Genomic DNA, 19,737 nt, shown 5'->3' with positions numbered 1-19,737 from the left:
GGGACTGGTGCCCTCTTTGTGGGCAGTGTTCTAAAACACTCCTGGCTGAGGCAGGGGACTGCTTCCAGTATCAGAGCAGGCTTGCTACCCATGATTCCCTGTTTTCCTGCCCTTCACCTCCACATAGCTCTTAAATCCTGACAATAGGATTGTCACCTAGGACTTACCTTTTTCCACTCTGGGAGTTAGGACCTCCTGGTCCTTGTTCATTCACCCACTTGTCTCCCAAACCAGCTTAGCTTCTCCCTCGCTGGCAAATCTGCCTGCTTCTAACTCCCAGCTTGGTTCTAAACCAGTTTCCCAACATTTCTTGGTACATCATGCCCTCAGCTTCTGAGTAACATTTTCATAGCTCCCCTAAGCCAAAGGAAATACATAATGGTTCTGTTTATTAAGTAGTTAGATCCAAATAATTTAGTAGTAGTAATTGTGTAGTGTCAGTACACATTGCTGTGTTGTCCTCAAAAATCTTCAGTTTTGTGAGTTTCCTGTGTGCCTTAAGGCAGTTTGGGAATCAGCTCTATACACTGTCCCATCCCATCAACCTTCTTTCACGTCCATAATCTCAGAGGAAACATGTCCACAATTTTCTGCTACACACGCCTCAGCACTCCACAAGCAAACACAAATTGATGGCAATATTTATATTTATTTTTGCAATGCCTTGGATAAAAACCATTTAAACAATGTCGGGTAAGGTGTTATTCTCATAAAAACATCTTCTTTCAAAACAAATGTATTTTTATTTTCCATAAAAGTTAAAATTACATGCTAAAACAGAGTTAACCACAACACAAAACAATATCAGAAGACTCACAGAGTAAGACCAGATGATGAGCTGCAACATTAAACTAAACAATTACACAGAACTAGAAAACTGACTCAGTAGTAAAATATAAAAATCTACAATTATAAATATAAATTTGGTCCATGGAGATGCTAGAGCAGTATTTACAGTAAGTATCAGATTATTTCTACTTTAGGTGAATACTGTGGTTGTAAAATGTTGAATATCATAGGGAACAGAGTGTTTTATTTACAGTATACTATATTAAAAGTTATATTTCTAGCAAACCTGACGATTGCTACAAATACAGCTAAAAATTTGACACTAAAAACAAACATGTTTTCTGTAGTTGGGAATTCCTAATATCTATAAATTGAAATTCTCTGTTAAAATCAATATGAAAAAAAGATACCACAATTCCATTCTTAGAAATACGGTAAATTTCAATCATTTTAGTTTAAACACAATAAGTGAATCACAAGAAGTTTTGCAAAAAGGCACACATTGTTAATGATGTAAACTTGGCAGCAGAATCCTATGCCATGATAGTTACTGTCAGGTGATGTGAAGTAAACAGATAACAGAAGAACTGGACTAATTTTCCTGTCTAATTTTAGAAAGAGGAAAGCAATGTCCAGATGTGGACTCTTCTCACCCTTTTCCATGTTAAACTAAAGACTCTAAGCTCTCGGCTATATTTCCATCAGGCAACGCTGCGCCATTACTGTCCAGAGAGGTGGACGGATTCTCTTCCTGCCTGGTGCTCACAAGGCTGAGGACTGCTTTGTAGAGAAATTGATACTGCTCCTGGAGAACAGAGAATGGGAGGTCAGAAACAGAAAGCTCGCTGAAGACATACGTTTGTAAAAAGAAGCAAGGTTTTTAGTCACCCTTTGCCACTGTCATAGAAAGGCGTGTTAAGGGCTCTGTTATAATCAGCAGAGGCACCCCATCCGTATTAATGTCTCTTTCTGATTAAATTTAAAGTGGCTCTATAATTAGCCAACATTCATTGACCTAGAACACTGGCCCACTACATTTGCCAATGGTAAGCACTCCATTCTTACTCATTTACTTCATGGAATCAGAAGGTGATGTGATGAGGTTCTGATACTGATTTATCAACTTGTGTGTAAACCTTTTGGCACTAGGCTCCTGTAACCCACTAAGTTATTCATTTTCCTTTCTCCTTTTGTTACAAAATCTGTTGGGTTTGTCTATTTATGAAGAGGTCTCAGGACTGCACTGTCAGCCCAGGAACTCATGAGGAATGCAGGCCTTTCACAAGACCCACTGTTTACCAAGTATCCTTCACACTCTACCAGCCCGACGGGTCTTATGTCCTGCTTGGTGAGAAGGAGAGTGTGTGCCTGTGTACCCTGCTGTGGTCTCATGGTAGAGACACACAGAAGAATAAAGTAGTTGTTCTCTTACAGATGCCAACTTGGGGATGGTGAGGTGGGGGAAGGTAGTTGCAAAGGACATGAGCAAGTGGCTGGCTCCATAGTAGAAAATCATTAGGACCACACGTCTCATTAAATGCATTTGTGAAACCTGGGTATAAGTTTAGTCCGCCGAAAGCAATTTCATACAAGACAAGCTTGATACAACTCAACTCTCCTGAATGAGACTTTCAATAAGGGCTCCTCTGAAGTGCATGTGCACAAGGGTTACCTTACTCTCTGGCAGCTGGTCTGGGCTAGAGCTTTGAAGATGGACCCTTTATAAGGCCCTTACACGTACCCAGACTAGGAAGCTGGAAGTGAGCCTATGACCTCTGCATCCACCTAAGCTTCTCCCACTGGGGCATTTGCACAAAGTTCCCTATTGTCTTTCTAGCTCTTGTTTCTATAATAAAAAAACTTCCAAATTATTCTCAGAGTTGAGACATTTTTCCAGATGTGCTATGCTCTTTCTTGATTGTACGAGTGTCTCTCTCTCTCTCTCTTTTCAAAACTATCCCCAGAATTAGCTACTTCTTAAGTTCAGAAAATGAATTTGGCTTGAGAAAAAGGTGAACAGCTGAAGTCTATCTTCTGACTCTTCTTTGAGGCTATGTAGAGCCCTAACCCTGGGAAAATAACTATTTATTTTGTTGGATAAATCAGATTAGTTGGTGCTTCTACTGAGGATACGTTTCAGAATTACAATAAGTCTTGCAAAAAGGCACACAATGAAATTTAAAAATTTTGATCCATCAATTTTCTGGAAAATAAACTTCAAATGTTTACTGTTCCAGTTCTATGGATTGCAAACTGAACATAATTCAGCTTGAAAACTACATGCTAACATTATCAATGTGATCTTTTTTGATACAGGACAAAACGATTTTGGTAGCCTCTAGAAAGTGACTTGTGCTCTAATGAGAAAAGTCTGGTTCGCTGCTTTATTACTTACAGCATCAGCAAAGACTCCTGGCCTCATCAAATTGATCATCTTGGCTACCTGGTAAACATCCACTGAATTTTCTTTTTCTAGTTGGTGCATAAGGGTTGTCAGAGCACAGAAAGTTCCTGCTGTCACTCCTCCATGCCTGGAAACAAATGGAAGGAACAAAGACTCCATTCAGATGCAGCACATGTTCACATTTGAAACTCACAGAGCACATGGCCTTGATAATTTTGCAGTAAGAACACTGAAATTTTTAATAAATTGTCTCATTCCTTTATAGTGCATGGAACTGTGGTCTACTTCGAATCACTGGGGAGTGTTCATGATATTACTAATGAGACACTTTATAGAAGTTCAATATTTGGTGATACATTTCTTATTTTTATACTATGGAAGGGGTTGGCAGTAAATCAAAATGATCTGACTGAGGTTATAATATATATTATGTAATATTATCATATGCATCATATATAATATGTATTGCTATATAACATAATTCCAGCATATGCATTTTTTATTTGTTCACAACTGAAACTTGGAAAGATCTGTTGGATAAAATTCCTGTTTCTGGTAAATAAAAAATATATCAATTTTACTCCTATCCCAGGAAGCCAATGGCTGAGAGACGCCTCGCTGGTTAGCACCTGAAGATTCAGGTTCTAAAACACTGACTCATCACACAAAGTGTTCTTAGTGTAGAATGCAACAGCAGATGCTTGTGATCAGGCACACATTTTCTGCCTTCAACAGGAGCTCCCAGAGAAGCGGAGAAAACCCCCAAAACTATTCTGTGTTAATCCTGTCCATGAGAAGCAGATAAGCCACCCCGGCTAAACAATTCACGATTGGTCCAAAGTATTAGGTTAGTACAAAGACCACAGAAATATACATACACACAGAGAATGTCAGGTGTGAATTGATTTAAAGTGTGGAACTTACTCATCATGAACAATCATGGGGCCATCCCTGGTGGCAGCTTCTTCTTTGATAATACTTATAAGTTCAAAAGTTTTACTAATGGGGCTATCTGGATTTGGCCACTTGGGACACTGAAAATGCCGCACTTCAAGTACATAATCATCCTATAAGAAGAGATAAAAATTACTGTTTTAGAAAGTGTCATATTGGTTGGTGAGTAGATGGATTGAGGAAAGTCAGGAATTATAGGAAGGCAATAAAACCAAGAAACAGGCTGAGTGAGCAGCAGTAGTTGCAGCCTGTCCTCCACCATGGAATGGAGAAACTGCCCCGACACCACATTTGCCAGGTACAGAGGTGATCTCTTTTTTATTCAAAAATAAACCTTGTTTGTGGGCTTATCTTGCCAATCAAATCATGAACAAAGATGTATCTGTGCCGATAAATTTAAACTTACAAAAAGAAATCTTCAGTTTTAAAATTAGTTTTAAAAATAACATAGACTTCTTCCTCTAAAAATTGTGAATCACTATATCGTACACCTGTAACATACAATATTGTACATCAACTATACTTAAATTTAAAAAAAGAAAAAAATAGCATAGATTTCTTCAAATACCAGCATTACTCAGGTTTACCTAAGGGAAGAATAAGATTGCTTGACACGGTGTGGGAAATGCTGGTAAGGAGAATGGAGACATGGTTTCCACTCCAGTCTCAGTTCTGATCCTTGCTTATTAAGTGACCAAACCAGGTTGTGTGACTTTAAATCTCTGATCCCCAGTCTCCCAAAGTGGCTTATACATATATAAAAATTTGATTTATGACTGAACTGGTATTGTTGATCTATAAATGACACTGGAACAATGGTTATTCACACAAAAATAATAAAATTGGACCCTTGACTCACAAAATATAAAACATCAATTTCAGGCAGAAGTATAAAACATTTAGAAAACAATGTATTTGCATTATCAATTTTATAAGTTTTGGTCAAATATTCTAGCGAATACTCAATCTTCTTATGTACCCTATATGTTTTACCAGTTTCAGAATTAGGGTAAAGTGAAACATTTAAACCATCTAAAACATGATTTATTTTTTTTCTGATTGAGAAAGTCCTCTGAATTTCACATGCTTTACTCATCACTATTAGCATCTTTCAGTCTTTCACAGGAGCTGTGCAATAATTTCTGAACTGTGCTGTAATCATAGAAACAGTTATTGACAAAGAATTAAAATTGGTGCCTTGTAGGTAATCAGGAGTCTAGTAAAACAACACTAGTTCATTGCACTGCATGTTTTCAAAGCAGTTCTTCACTTAATAACCCTCTGTACATGAGTAGAGAGCAGTAAGCTTTTTTTGGTAGGTAATATTTTTCCCATTTTATTTAGGAGAATACAAGGTAAGAACTTGCCTTAAAACATGAGAATTAGGATTAATGAAATTATTTTTTTACTCTGTTTATTTTCAGCTTAACTTCTATCAGCAACTGCTTTGGAGTAAAAGACAAATCTTTGACTTCCTGTGTGTGTAGAAGTCAGGGATGGTGGAGTTTAGTGATCGCTAATTGTTTAATGATTCTATAAGATTTTGCAAATGAAAATGACAAGTAAGGTAAAATTTATTATTTGGGTAATCTGTCTCAATTTGTAAGAAATCAGATTCCTTCTTTTTAGTTCTAGGAGAGATTCTTAAATTGGCATATATTTAACATGTGCTTAAGATGAAAAGTTTGTCATTTAAACTATGTCCATACCTGGGTAGCTTCTAAGATAAAATCTTGCATTATAAGTTTTTCTTCGTTAGACAGACATTTGTGTTCTTCAGCCATAAGAGTGACCTTAAAACTCTCACAATTTATGGGCTCATCCTTATTTGGCCAGTAAACAAATTCATCTTCTGCCTGGAGGATTAAAAACCAAAGAAGGTTCTAGAGTTTAATAAAATGTTTAAGTCAGACTGTGAAACGAAGTTAACTGGTTGCCATAGACAATTCAACTCAAATTTTTCTTTGAATCTCAATATTTACTCTTAAAATATCCTAACAACTTTTATTTAAAAAAACGTAAATAGAAACATATGGGCTGACTTCCTTTATGATTGCAATTCTAATTTCCTTAAGCAGCGTAATAAATACTTAAGTTAATTTCAGCCTACTTTTATTTAAAACTGTCATTCAACAATTTCAGACCTGGGATATTGTATCCAAACCAAGTCCAATAATAGACAAGGTGCAACTTCAATATTAGTTTATTGGTTGAAAAAAATACATTCTTTGTATGCTGGACTTCTGGTGGTTGTGTCTTGATACCTACCCTGCAAAGAACATGCCAAAAATGACCTGAGGGACTTACCATGTTTTGACCATCTGGAAGCATAACGACCAGCTGGGCGTTATGGTCCCAGATCATCCTCCAGAAATCCTTGATGGTATGGAGAAGGGGATGTTGGGTGATGATGAATTCATTGCTCTGATAATAACCCTACAAAACCAAAGAGAACATAGAAAGAGCCTTGGCATGTGACTTTAAACATTCAAAAAACATTTATAGGTTAATGGTTCCTGTCTTTTTATTTGTGGATTGTATCTATAAATAATAATGTGATTATTATAGCCAATGTTACAGACATCTCCTATATGCCAGGTATAGCACTAAACATTTTCTTCCTTTATTCCTCACAGTAGTACTATGACAAAGGGAATGTGATCTTCATTTTATAGGCGATTAAACTGAAGCTTAAGAAATTAAGTGCTGTGCCCAAGCTTACCGAGCTATCACCTCTAGGAGGAGACAACAAAAATGGCTTCTGGACTATGTCTCTCACACTAGATAGAAAGGAAATCTAGAGATTTTATATTTCTTACTTTTCACAAGTCCCAATGGCAGAGTGCTAAATTTCACACCTACTGGCAACCGGATAGCTTTACACCCTGGCTGCCTCTACAGGAGAGGAGGGGGGGTGGGGGGGCGGGCACCTTGCAAATGTTGCTGCAGAAACCTGAAAGCTGGTGCCATTGAATTAATCATGATTTCCACGTTACTGCTTACCAAAATCATGGCTCAGTTAGCCCCTTCTGCAATGGAATCTCTCAGATTGCATTCTTATCCCCCATGGGCTCATATGAAGTGTGGAATATTTTCATTTTTTAAGCTTTAGCTTCATTTATTCATCAAGTAGAATTCTACTCAATTTACTTTGTTTTGGTTACAATCTTGTTTAAGAAGCAGAAAACTTTTAAGTTCATATATTCGGATTTGAATGAGCAGGTTGTACATAATTAAATGTTTTTCTGGTTACTTGTAGATTCTTTGGATGCGAAGAGACCTTGAAAGGACTCTAGTTTATCCTGCAACTTCAGTCAATATCCCACTTAAGTCATTCCAGGTAAGTAAAAATTCATCCTATTTTGTAAATCTTCAGATGTAATGTGGCAAGCTTTGTAGGTAATATTTTCCAGCATTTAATTATTTTCTTGACAAGAACAGTCTGTCTTCTATCTAACCAGCACACAATGCAATATTTATATTTGTTCTCTTAACCCATTCTCAATTTTTGAGTAAAAATATCTGCTTCCTATAGTATTAAGATGCCCCTATTTTAAGTGTGGCATGCTTTTAGATGCCACCTCCACTCATCTCCCTGTTTCTTGCATGGATATACCTTAGTATTTTCTAGATAAACAGAACAGTGATTTTGGCACGGGGATTAGGACTCTCATCTGAAGGCAAAGTCTGTGATTGATTGACCTAAAATGGAAATGAAGGTCACACAACAGCTACTAAAGCACTCATCCCTCTGATAGTAGATCTAAATGCAGAAAGAAAGTATTGTATCTTTAGAAATCCAAGTCCCCAAATGAGCCCAGTTTGCAGGGTGAGAACCGTACTGCAAACCTGGAGTGGTAATGTGAACGAGACTGGACTTTGCTAACGCTAGTGTATCCTGGGTCTGCAGGGAATCTGCTTTGGTGAATGAAATGGAGCTGCTTAGAAGGGTGAGTGGATGTTTTGTATCTACTCATGGTGAGTTTGGTTCCCACATCTACTCGTTGTCTTGATTAAGAGTTCTCCAGTCCCAGCACACATAAAAACATCAAGGAATGCTATGATTCTATTGCTGCTGTGGGCTGTGAGTCTGTAGTCATCAGATACGACTCATGTCCACCTGTGGTGCCTCCCGTATCTGCCAGTCACTGCTTTGGGCAGCCCACTCTGGTTTTTTTTTTGTTGTTTGTTTTGTTTTGTTTTTTGTGGTATGCGGGCCCCCACTGTTGTGGCCTCTCCCATTGCGGAGCACAGGCTCCAGACACACAGGCTCAGCGGCCATGGCTCACGGGCCCAGCCGCTCTGCGGCATGTGGGATCTTCCCGGACCGGGGCACGAACCCGTGTCCCCTGCATCAGCAGGCGGACTCTCAACCACTGCGCCACCAGGGAAGCCCCCCACTCTGGTTTTGATTCTGATAACGCAAGCTGCAGCAGTCTCCCCAGTGGCTCTCTGACTTACCATGATGTAGGAGGCATTGATGTAGTCTGTGCCTTCCCCACTCAGGGATGAAATGCCAACTCTGGATCTTTCCACTGGGAATACAGAACATTCATCATAAACAAGTAAGCTCTTAGCACTGTATCTCCTCCCCGCCCCTGCAAATGGCAAAACATAGCTGCATTTTGCAAGTAGAGTGTGTTTGACTTTTAAGCTAGTTTTTCTATGTATTTTGCACTTCTAGACGAAGACCTCAAGGTTTAAGAGTCCTTGTTAAGTTATATTATCTGGCATGATTAGAAAAATATGAGTGTATTGTTTTTGTTCCAAGATGTACAACTATTGTCAAATTATCTACAAGGCTTCTATTATTTAAAAAGTGGGTTTTTTTTTCTTCCAAAATTCAACATAGCTTACCAGGGATGATGGAAGACGTTCTGTTCTTTTCTCTGTTGCATTGCTTTAGGGCTGTAGAATAGTCACTCTGCTGTATATTTGATTGACTCAGGAGCTGAGAAAGGGTGTCAAGGAAAAATATAGATTATTTCATTTAAGCCCCTCAAATAAACACACACACACACACACACACATATACACAGGAGACTCAACAAAGATAAGATACTGAATATAAATATATCTGACTTATTTTCCAAGAATTCCTTGAATTAAACTTGTTCTGGGGGACTCCTTGGTACATCTATGTTCTATATTCTATACCAGGAGGGTTAAAATAAGCAGAGAAGACTTGATGTCTAGCTTGACTTGCAGCATTAGGAACCTTCCTCTATGGTGTGTGCCCTCCATTTTCTCTACCTAAATCTCACACTGCAGCTGGGAGATAAATTGCATGTGAGTGTGTATGTATGTGTGTGTGCACATATATATGCATAGAGTTGGATTTTATTCATTATTTTAGTACTCAATCACACGAATTATCTACTTGTTATTTACCTATTCCCCAGTTAGTGAATGTTTGGGTTATTTCCAATGTTTTGCTATTTCAAACTTTGTAGCAATGAATATCCCTTGTATATTTCTTAATGTGCACACATGTGAGGGTTTCTATAAAGAATTAGGAGTCACTGGTGTTTAATTTTTGACAGGCTAACAGATGAAAAAAGTATATCCCAGTTTGTTTTTTTGGTTTTTTGGGGTTTTTTTTTGCGGTACACGGGCCTCTCACTGTTGTGGCCTCTCCCGTTGCGGAGCACAGGCTCTGGACGCGCAGGCTCAGCGGCCATGGCTCACGGGCCCAGCCGCTCCGCGGCATGTGGGATCTTCCCGGACCAGGGCTCGAACCCGTGTCCCCTGCATTGGCAGGCAGATTCTTAACCACTGCTCCACCAGGGAAGTCCTGATTCTTTACTTTTCAATGCTGAGGTGGGTTTCTGATAAATATTTGTTGAATAAATAGACATGCAATTCATTTCAAGGACATTTTTCTATGGGTAAACTTGAATAAATACCTTTTCTTATAGGACAGTATACACACACACACCCCTCCAAATTTCCCTAGTTAGGATGTTAACAGGAAACAGAGTCAAATGTCTCTGTTTTTAAATTAGATTCTGATCTCATAATTGATATCTCCATTTTGATCCTGAATTATCCAGTATAAGCGATATCAATTCTTTTATTAATTTAATTGTGTATGGGGTAAATCATATTTAAATAAGAAAACGGGTAATAGATGTGTATTTTTAACTTAGAAAAAAGCCATCCTAGCAACATCACATTAATGCTTTATAGTTATTATCTGTTTCTGGAAGCTGTATTGTGCACTTTGTCTTCCTTAAAGTGTTCCTTTATGACTCAGCTAAGTTTGGCTGAATAAAACATTTCTGTTTTCCTGTCTGCAATTTCTAAGTTCAGCTTCCACCCCTCCTCTGTCTCTTACTCCTCCCACCGCACAAAAGGTGCTGAACGAGAAGGTAAAAAGTCAGAGGGAACTCATGACTACATCTTCTATGTTGTAAGCCGCGGAAAAGAAAGAAAAAACTTCAATCTTGAGGTTTGTTAACTCTCCTGGGTTTTTCCAGGGCCTTCTGAATTCTTCCTAGACATTCCTTCTTCAGAAACTGGCCCTGTTTCTCTAGCAACCCTGAGAAGTAAGAGGTTAGTATAGAAATAATGGGGAACAAAATAACGCAGCCTTCATTCCTCTGGAAGATGACAGCTCTGCAAATCCCTCTATCTCCGCAGGCAGGTCTGGTAACAACTGCTTTCTGAATTCTTTGCTGACTGGTTTCTGGAAATCAGAGAGCTAAGCTGTGAGAGGTAGAACATTGAACAAACCACGCTCCCCTGTCTAGCCGACGTCCTTGTGACAGGGTGGGTGGGAGAAACTGGGGTTGAAGAAGCTCTTCTTGTGGGATGGCCTATTCTAGTCTGGGGGTTTCAAGTGAGACAGACTCTTCCAAAGAGCAGCACAAGCAGCCTGAGCACAGCACTCGTGGTTAAGTGGTCTGGTTTTCTCAAAGCGAGAAGAGCACTTACACCGTCTGTGTTAGAAGTTCTGCCTGTTCCTCCTGTTCTGTTCTGTGCCCTCCTTTCCTGGACCACGTCTGCATTTCTAGGGTTTCTGAGAACCTTCCCTCTCGCTACTCAAAATTAAGGTTCTTGAAATTTGCCAAGTGGCTTTGTTGCCTGTTGTAAAGAACACAACAAAGCCACTGGGCCAACAGAGCGCTCAGCCTGTCCACATGGCTTTGTCCACTCAAATGAGGAGATGCAGGAACATTCCAACCTGTGGTGACACCCAAGAGAGGGGCTTCCGAGAGAACTCACCTTGAATTGTTTGTCTAGCTTTGTTTTGCCTGTTGGTCCAGGAATGAGGATCCCATTAACATAGGCGTGGATGTGGCTGTCCGGGACCTCAGTTTCTTTACTAAGTATCGCCTCGACCAGTGCGTCATGAATGAAGACATACTGTTCCTGGCAAAGCAATGACAAACAGGGATATCACCTCAGGTTCTCATTATATGTATTGAGGTACAAAAGTAGTATCTTCCACTGATGGACAAAAAGCGTTTTACAAAATGGAAGGGAGGACCCACGGAGATTGCTCACCAGTCCTGGCAGGAAGTCAGATGGAGGAAAAGGTGGTCATCCAGAAACAATACAACTCCTTCCATCCCTCATCTCTTTATTTCTTGTGCGTTGGCATTTAGGGAAGGAGATCACTGGAAGATTTGGGGAGGCAAAGCAATGCCCTCTCTGCTCATCCTTCAAACCTGAGACCCTCTTCCACATTTTGCACTGACTTCTCTACTTCTGATGGGTCTTCCCTTCTTCCCATTCCAGTTCTCCTTTTAGCCGGTCATATATAATTTAGTACAATTATCTATACAGTTTTTAACAGTTATCTTCCATTTCACGTATGGGACTCTTCCCTCGTCTTATCTGACTAGAATGTCATTTCCTCGATGGAATGATGTTTGGTTGGTTTGGTGTGGAAGCCCACTCAGTCATATGTTTCTTATTGCTTTCAAGCTGCCATACATAGTTTTCAATTTAAATCCATTTTTATTTAGAAATAGTGAAAATAAAATACAGGTATGCAGAGCTTGTCCTGTGTCATATAGGGGTAAACGATCTGGGCTTAAAAAAGGGAATAATTTGAGCATAATTCATACTATTTAAATATGAGAATAAATCCATTCATTCATTACATGCAGGAAAAGCTTGAGGAGTCAGCACGAGGAGATGAGGGTTGACTGATCCACTTACTCTTTTTCTGAATCTCGCCTGTGACTGGTGTCATTTTAAAGATATTCCCCATTTGGTCATAAAATAGACAAAAGTTAGCTGGTCCATCCATGACTTACGTGCAAGTACCTGGTGTTATAGTTTGAATTATGCACGCCTCCCGCCCCCGCAGAAGATATGCTGAAACCCTAACCTCCCAGGACCTCAGAATGCGACCTTACTTGTAAATAGAGTCGATGCAGATGTAGTTAGTTAAGATGAGGTGGGGACTGGTGTCCTTCTAAGAAGAGGGAAATTTGGACACAGACACGGACACAGAGGGAAGACAGCCGTGTGAAGAAGGAGGCAGTTAGGCTGCCAAGTCCAGGGAAATACGAGGCTATCAGAAGCTTGAAGAGACAGGGAAGGATCCTTCCCTAGAGGATTTGGTATGGCCCTGCCTACCCCTTGATTTTGGACTTCCATCCTCCAGAAGTTGGGGACAACACGTTTCTGTTGTTTTAAGCCACCCGGTGTGTAGCACTTTATCACAGGGAGCCCCATGGGACGAACGCACCTGGTAATACAAACGCTGGTCTATCCAGCAGTTTAGGGACACTTCCAACCCTTAGCTAAAGGACATTATCCTTTTTATCATACCTCGGTTTGCACCAGGTAATTTCTTTGTGAACGAATGTGTTTTAAAAAGCCGAATATGTTGACGGTTCCTTCGTGTTGAATCTGCTGCAGCATACTGTCTAGCACGATGTATGTGCCTGTCCTCCCAACGCCAGCACTGAAAAGCACACAGAGAAAGAGACTTCAATGTCAACATAAAACACATTTGAGGATTGGTCACTCCCGGCTGTCCTGTAAATTAATATCCTTCTCCAAGCAAATGAGCCACTTAGTAAGTAATTCAGCAAGACAGTAAGCAGCTTAGGAGTTACGCATAATGCTTCAAATAGCAAACAAAGTTCTCTTTTTTCTTTCTTGCTTACAGGTCAAACTCCAAAGCAATCTGATTACTCCTGTTGGAGACGTTTTTATTTTCAATTACAGTTATTATTCGTTATACATTATACAGTGGAAATATTATGTATCAGAGTATAGCAAATAGACATTTAATTTGAGAAGAATGAAAGCGTCAGCCTCACCAGACTCTGAAAAGACAAGGTCTCTGGGTCTGTATCGTCAGGTAAACATGTTTGTAAAGGTTTCCACATTAATGGAAAAAAAGAGTTTGCGCAGGCTTTCAGCTGAAAATATCATTTCAGTGAGATGGTGAGGAATAAAGAATAACTTCAGTCATTTCTAAAGGGCCATTATCTAGCAACTTCTTCAAAGCCTCTACTGGAGGGACAGAATTCAGAGACAGGGATTCTTTTCAAATGCTCTGACGAGTAGGAAGTACTAGAGTGAAGAATTAGCACCCGCTCTGCACAAGGCTCTGGGCCTTTTCCATTCGCTAGGAAACAATCCCTGACCTTCACAGCTATTTTTCCTGCATCTTCCTGTTTCCCTCAGCTTATCGTCGGGCTCGCAGATAAAAAACTCAAGATAGGTCTCTCAGACTTTGAGAATAACTCCTGAGATAGGTAATTAGAATGTGTGAGATACTCTGCATATCAAAGGAAAACAGTTGTTTCTGTAAAAACACAGACGCCGCTTTGACAAAAGTACTCCACATAGAAATGAATTTGACTTTTGTGGTCGGAAAGCTTGGCACAGGAGTCAGCACGCAGTAAACAGTAACTGCTATTTTTGTTTTAACTGAAAAATATTAAATTAAAGCCTCTAACGCATTTTTCTCCTTCTCTGAAATATCATTATTTCTATTCGCTCACCCAGTCTTGGAAATTAAAGTACCTGGGCAACGATGAATTGATTACACGTTCAATAGGCTATATTAGACAGAACTCAGGAAAATGAGAATGGGGTTTTGACCCCAAACTGTTTAAAAACAACTTGAAATATTTTGCTAAATTCCCCATACTTTGTGCACTTTGGTTTTTCTAACGTAAACCTGGCATATTAAGTCTACAATAGACTATTAACTCCTAGGAACAGGGGTTGTGTCTTCAGCATTTTTATCCCACGACGTTATGTTGTAACACGTGCTTGTTTAATGACAAAACGTTGTTCTGCCTGCTTCACACAGTTAATAAGCTGAAATCCAATTAACCAATCAAACAGAATATTATACCTCATAGAAATACCTGGTGCTTTGAAATATTCAGCAATCCAATCCTGAGTCTGGCACACTCACTTCCCAGTCACCAACGTTTCATGCCCCTCAGTTTGTGAAATCATTCCCACTTTGGCAAAACCTTTGTTCCACCGATTCCCTTTTTGTTAGCATAAGCAATTCTATGGGCTTGGAAACCTGGCGCTGAGACTCACCTGCAATGGACAACAACAGGGCCTACTGCGTGGCGCTTGGCCTGGGATGCCTTTCTCACAAAGGTCAGTACGGGCAGCGAGTACTCTGGCACTCCCATGTCAGGCCACTGAGTGTAGTGGTACTGGGTGACCATGCGCCCACTGGGTCTTCCTTTCTGGGAACCCTGGAAGAGACCAGACAGCTAATCAGCTAATTATAGGAACACGCACGTACGGGGTCCTTAAACATCAACTCAGGATTCATAGCTTGATGTTGGTGGTTCATAATGAAGCTAAAAAAGTACACTGTCATTTGTGATGGTTAACGTTATGTGTCAACTTGGCTAGGCTATGGTGGCCAGTAGTTTGGTCAAACACCTGTCACACCAGATGTTACTGTCAAGGTAGTTTTTAGATGTGATTGACATTTAAATCAGTAAGACTTCCAGTAAGGTGGATTCTGCTCCATAATGTCAGTTGAAGGCCTTAAGGCCAAAGACTGAGGTTTCCTGAAGAAGAAGGTATTCTAAAGACGGCAACGTAGAAATCGTGCCTGAATTTCCAGCCTGGAGTCAATTCTTAAAACACCCTCTCTCTCTCTTTAAATATATGTATATATACACACATACATGTATATCTACACACAGGTATATGTTTTTCTAAGGAACCCTGACTTATAACTTGCTCTTTTTCTTCTCCTCCCCTTTTTCAGTCTCCACTATTTTCAGCTGGATGTGCAGTTATCACATGGGGCAGGGACTTTTGTATCACTGCAACCATTGGCACCATGACCAATATGGTGCTAAAGCCACATCTGGCATTAAGAGACTTGGAAGAAACTTTTGGGATTGAGGCGTAGCTGTGATAAGAACTCTTTTTTTTTTTTTTGCGGTACGCGGGCCTCTCACTGTTGTGGCCTCTCCCGCTGTGGAGCACAGGCTGCAGACACGCAGGCTCAGCGGCCGTGGCTCACGGGCCCAGCCGCTCCGCGGCATGTGAGATCTTCCCGGATCGGGGCACGAACCCGTGTCCCCTGCATCGGCAGGCGGACTCCCAACCACTGCGCCACCAGGGAAGCCCTGTGATAAGAACTCTGAATGCCTTTAATTATTTGTATTTTTACCCTGTTTCGGTTATACCACCTGTTTTCTTAAAAAAGGATTGAGATGTATTACTCAATTGATGATAGCCATCACTTGTGGACTCACCTTTTTGATCTTTGTGTTCCTTAGAGTAAAAGTCCTCACAGTGTAATATGCAAGCATTTGAACGCTCTTTTGAGTGACCAGAAAGTTCCCATACTCTTCATTCCCATCGGCAGGCCAGTACTGGTCACATTTTCTCTGCAAAAGAGAAAGTCAAGATGCTCTTTTCATATTTCAAATGCTTAGTGTAAGTCATCCCTGAAATCAGTAAAGATTGGATACCATGACTCCCTCATTCTTCTAAACACGTTCTTTCTGTTCTAAGTGATTGCAGGTTTGTTGTCGAGGAGAGCAGAGAGAGAATTACAGGGCTGAAAGAGACTTGAGATGATCAGATTCAAACTCCCCCCTTTCAGATGAGGAAAGTGAGGCCAGATGTACTGAGTTGCTATAAATTAGCCAGGACTAGAATCCAGCTCCCATGAATTAAAATCTACTTCACTCTGCATCGCTTTTCAATGAACCTCATTTGCTTTTTCTTACGGAATGAAGAATGCATTTAAATAGCAGGTAGCTTGAGTTACAGCGAAACTTTTTGACCTTTTAACAGTTTCCCTTAAGCTGTCATACTTACTTGAAAGGAATGCTGATTAGCTTCCCTGACTTTAATGCTGACTCTATCAAAAGCAACTTAAAGCATTTCTAATCACTATCTCGGGGATGGCATAATAGATGACCTTCATACCCTTCCTTTCTCCACAAGGTTTGTTATCATGACAATAACTTCCACATTATGCTCCCATATCATTCTCCAGAAATCTTCAGCTGTAGATTTCAGTGGGCCTTGGGCAGCAATGTAAGCTTTTGGTCTGTTGTAGCCCTGAAGAAACAAATGACAAATGTTTCTTACTGACAAATTTGTATGCCATTTTTATCTGCTCAGTTTCTAAGATCAGGAGATTTTTGCTATAATAGAAAACCATAAAAAAAAAAACTTTCAAAGCTAGAGAAACTTACTAGTACTAGCAAAGACAGCAACTCTTCTTTAGTTATAATTTTTGTAAAAAAAAAGAGTTCTTGGGCTTCCCTGGTGGCGCAGTGGTTGAGAGTCTGCCTGCCGATGCAGGGGACACGGGTTCATGCCCCGGTCTGGGAAGATCCCACATGCCGCGGAGCAGCTGGGCCCGTGAGGCATGGCTGCTGAGGCTGCGCGTCCGGAGCCTGTGCTCCGCAACGGGAGAGGCCACAACAGTGAGAGGCCCACGTACCGCAAAAAAAAAAAAAAAAAAAAAAGAGTTCTTTTTGCACTGACACAACCACTATTCTCTGCACCTCTAGTCTAAGTGCATTTAATCCAAGTCTGTTTACTATGCTTGACATCTGGTGCTTAATTGTGCTGCTTTGAAATATGTTTGAGGCATTAGGCCTCAGCTGTTTATAATAGTCAGGAAACCTTTGGTGTTTTCTCCTTACCCTCTCCTTGGTGGCACTGAGCAACGCTAATCATTAATAGCTATCCTTCACTTATTACTCACTGTTGGCCAAGATAGTTTACAAACATTAACCCTAATCCTTAATTTATATGCAAAATGGAAGCATCATCCCTGATTTGGAGACAGGAAACTGAAGCTCAGAGGAGTTCAGTGGCTTTCCAAGCTTTCACAGTTAGCCGATGGCAGAGCTGGGATTCAGAACCAGTTCTAACTCCAAAGCTCACATTCAATCTGACATGCACACTTCCTACTATGGAAGCCTGACGTGGTTGCCTACAACAAGCCTACTGTGTACTTATATTTGCTACTCACTTCTTTGAATTAACTGTTCCAAACAGCACAAACCTGAAGGCTGCTAGACTGCAAGGTCAGTGTCAGGAAAAGAACTGAGTTCCATTGGCATTCAACTGACCACAGGAAAAAAACCAGTAAGTTAGTCAGTGGTCTACAGTCCCTGGAGATCTCCAGTAAGTTTCACAAAGCTGGGTATCCTGAGAAGGGCCCAGGATGATAAAGGCTGGTAACTGGTTTAGAAATCATGTGTTTGCCTTTTAGCCAGTACTACCCTGAGAATTTTTCAGTCAAAATTTATTTAGCAGCTGCTACCTACATAGTAATGGGCTAGGAGCTATGGGACATTCCAAATAAGCACTGATCCTACCCCTCTTATTTAAGGAGCTATAAAACTATCAGAATATATACATCCTACCTTGAATGTAATTTCTCAGCCTGAATTCCCTCTCTCACCCAGGAGATGAACCAAGTACAAGAGCTTGAATGCCATTCAATCTGAAAACTTTTAGCTACGGGATCTCTTACTACTAATTTGTATTTTTTACTATCTTTCATTTAATACTTATTACTATTCTATGTACAATACCATGGTATAATAAATTCATAGTTTAACATAATTTTCATAAAATTTCAGTTGAAACATGCTTACATCCACATAATTGGCGTTGATGTAATCAGTCAGTTTGCCATCCTTTTCAGCAAGTTGTGCAAGCTTAACCCTACTATGGTCATCTGTAATAAAAAAAGAAAATATTTCACTATAGCATGAACTGCTTTTCAGCATAAAGTTCATTTATATTTACATAATAATTTATCAAATACAATTAAAATCAGTGCAAACATCATTTACTTTAGTCAGCTTTCGGAGGATACAGAGATGACAAAAATAAAGAGAAATACAACAAAATCCTCTTTCAAGGTTTCCAGTGTGGAAGGTGAGAATGGACATATACACAGAGAGGAATGTTCCGGTGTCAAGAGAGAGGTGCAGAATCCTAGAGGGACACGAAGACAGAAACTGTATTGGTTGGGGATGACAATAAACCTTTTCATAGAGGTTGAATCCTGAAGTTGGCATCTTAGATGGGTTTCTAAAGGTGGATACTGGGGCTGTGAACACTGCAGAGCCAGTGAAGGGGAGAGAAGAGTGACGGGAGTGTCAGAAAGCTCAGGAAGGATGGCAGCATGCATGCTCTGAACAGGAGGCTCATGGTGGAAGAAGAAGTAGAGAAGGAAGCAGAAGGGGTCTAGAAAGTTTCCGTGAATGGTTACAGCAAACAGCTCTTTCAATGGAAGATCTCAAAGAGGAGCTATTGCAAAGGGAAGCAGGGCAACGACTGCCCAAGAACGGAGGACACGGATCCTGTACTGTCAGTGAAGAGGGGATGAAAACCGTGGTAACTTATACATGGTGCACGGTCATAATTAAATGTGTTGAAATGAGGCATTTGGGATTAAATTCAGTTCTACAGAGAAACTATATTTGGAGGAACTGCGTAGTAAGAAAGGAAAGTGTCACTAGAAGGACACTTGGGGATTTCACTGGGCAGACTATTTTTTTTTTTCAAGGATGAAGAAATGAATACAGACCAAACTATGACAAGTTAAAGAGACGTTCTGGGATAATAATACTTTGGTGACATTAGCAGTTCACAAAGATGCAGGAAATGTAGGCAGAAATAGATGTGTGGCCATGGAAAGAAGGGTTTGGATGGCAGGCTACTTTTGCATTTTGGTTTTCAGATTTTCAGAAGGGTATTACTGGGTAAGTTTTCCGGGTTGCTTTCTTCATCTCAGAGTAGGACTGTTATTACCTCTATCTTGCCAGGTTATTTCAGGGATGGAATGAAATGACGAATTCACAGTGCCAGGCACATAGCAGGTGTTCAACAAATGTTAATCTCTATCTGCTTCTTAATTAGCCGGCGGCTATTTTCTATTTAGCTTGTGGAGAGAATGGTCTAACAACCACTTCACCCTGTCCAAGAAGCAACTGAGTTTTTATGTGCAGCAGGATAGCTGCTTCTGTTGAGAAAGACAAACATGAAGCAGAACGTTCTATCAAAATGGAAAGACTGGTGTAAACCTTGTGGGGATAAAAGACAGCATCCATGCAAACTACTTAGAACTGTGATCGTAAAAATTCCCA

The 19,737-nt window shown here is 40.2% G+C and overlaps 1 protein-coding gene across 4 annotated transcripts in view; it reads right to left on the bottom strand.

Moving 5' to 3' along the window:
• Positions 1-629: 629 nt before the first annotated feature.
• Positions 630-19,737, bottom strand: part of PTPRZ1 (protein tyrosine phosphatase receptor type Z1) — a 162,890-nt gene continuing 143,782 nt past the window's right edge. For all 4 annotated transcript variants that reach the window (XM_033863182.2, XM_033863183.2, XM_033863184.2 and 1 more), the window contains 13 exons: positions 18,238-18,320; positions 16,547-16,681; positions 15,865-15,999; positions 14,678-14,841; positions 12,935-13,070; positions 11,375-11,521; positions 9,005-9,098; positions 8,609-8,682; positions 6,455-6,583; positions 5,857-6,003; positions 4,118-4,260; positions 3,185-3,320; positions 630-1,594 (listed from right to left, as the gene is read on the bottom strand). In XM_033863182.2, coding sequence (XP_033719073.1) covers positions 1,454-1,594; positions 3,185-3,320; positions 4,118-4,260; positions 5,857-6,003; positions 6,455-6,583; positions 8,609-8,682; positions 9,005-9,098; positions 11,375-11,521; positions 12,935-13,070; positions 14,678-14,841; positions 15,865-15,999; positions 16,547-16,681; positions 18,238-18,320 — 1,664 coding nt within the window. In that variant the 3' untranslated portion in view covers positions 630-1,453. The remainder of the gene's footprint in view (positions 1,595-3,184; positions 3,321-4,117; positions 4,261-5,856; positions 6,004-6,454; positions 6,584-8,608; positions 8,683-9,004; positions 9,099-11,374; positions 11,522-12,934; positions 13,071-14,677; positions 14,842-15,864; positions 16,000-16,546; positions 16,682-18,237; positions 18,321-19,737) is intronic.

Source organism: Tursiops truncatus, chromosome 9 (assembly GCF_011762595.2).
Source record: "Tursiops truncatus isolate mTurTru1 chromosome 9, mTurTru1.mat.Y, whole genome shotgun sequence".
NCBI classification, from domain to species: domain Eukaryota; kingdom Metazoa; phylum Chordata; class Mammalia; order Artiodactyla; family Delphinidae; genus Tursiops; species Tursiops truncatus.
This window is presented reverse-complemented; position numbering and strand designations above follow the sequence as displayed.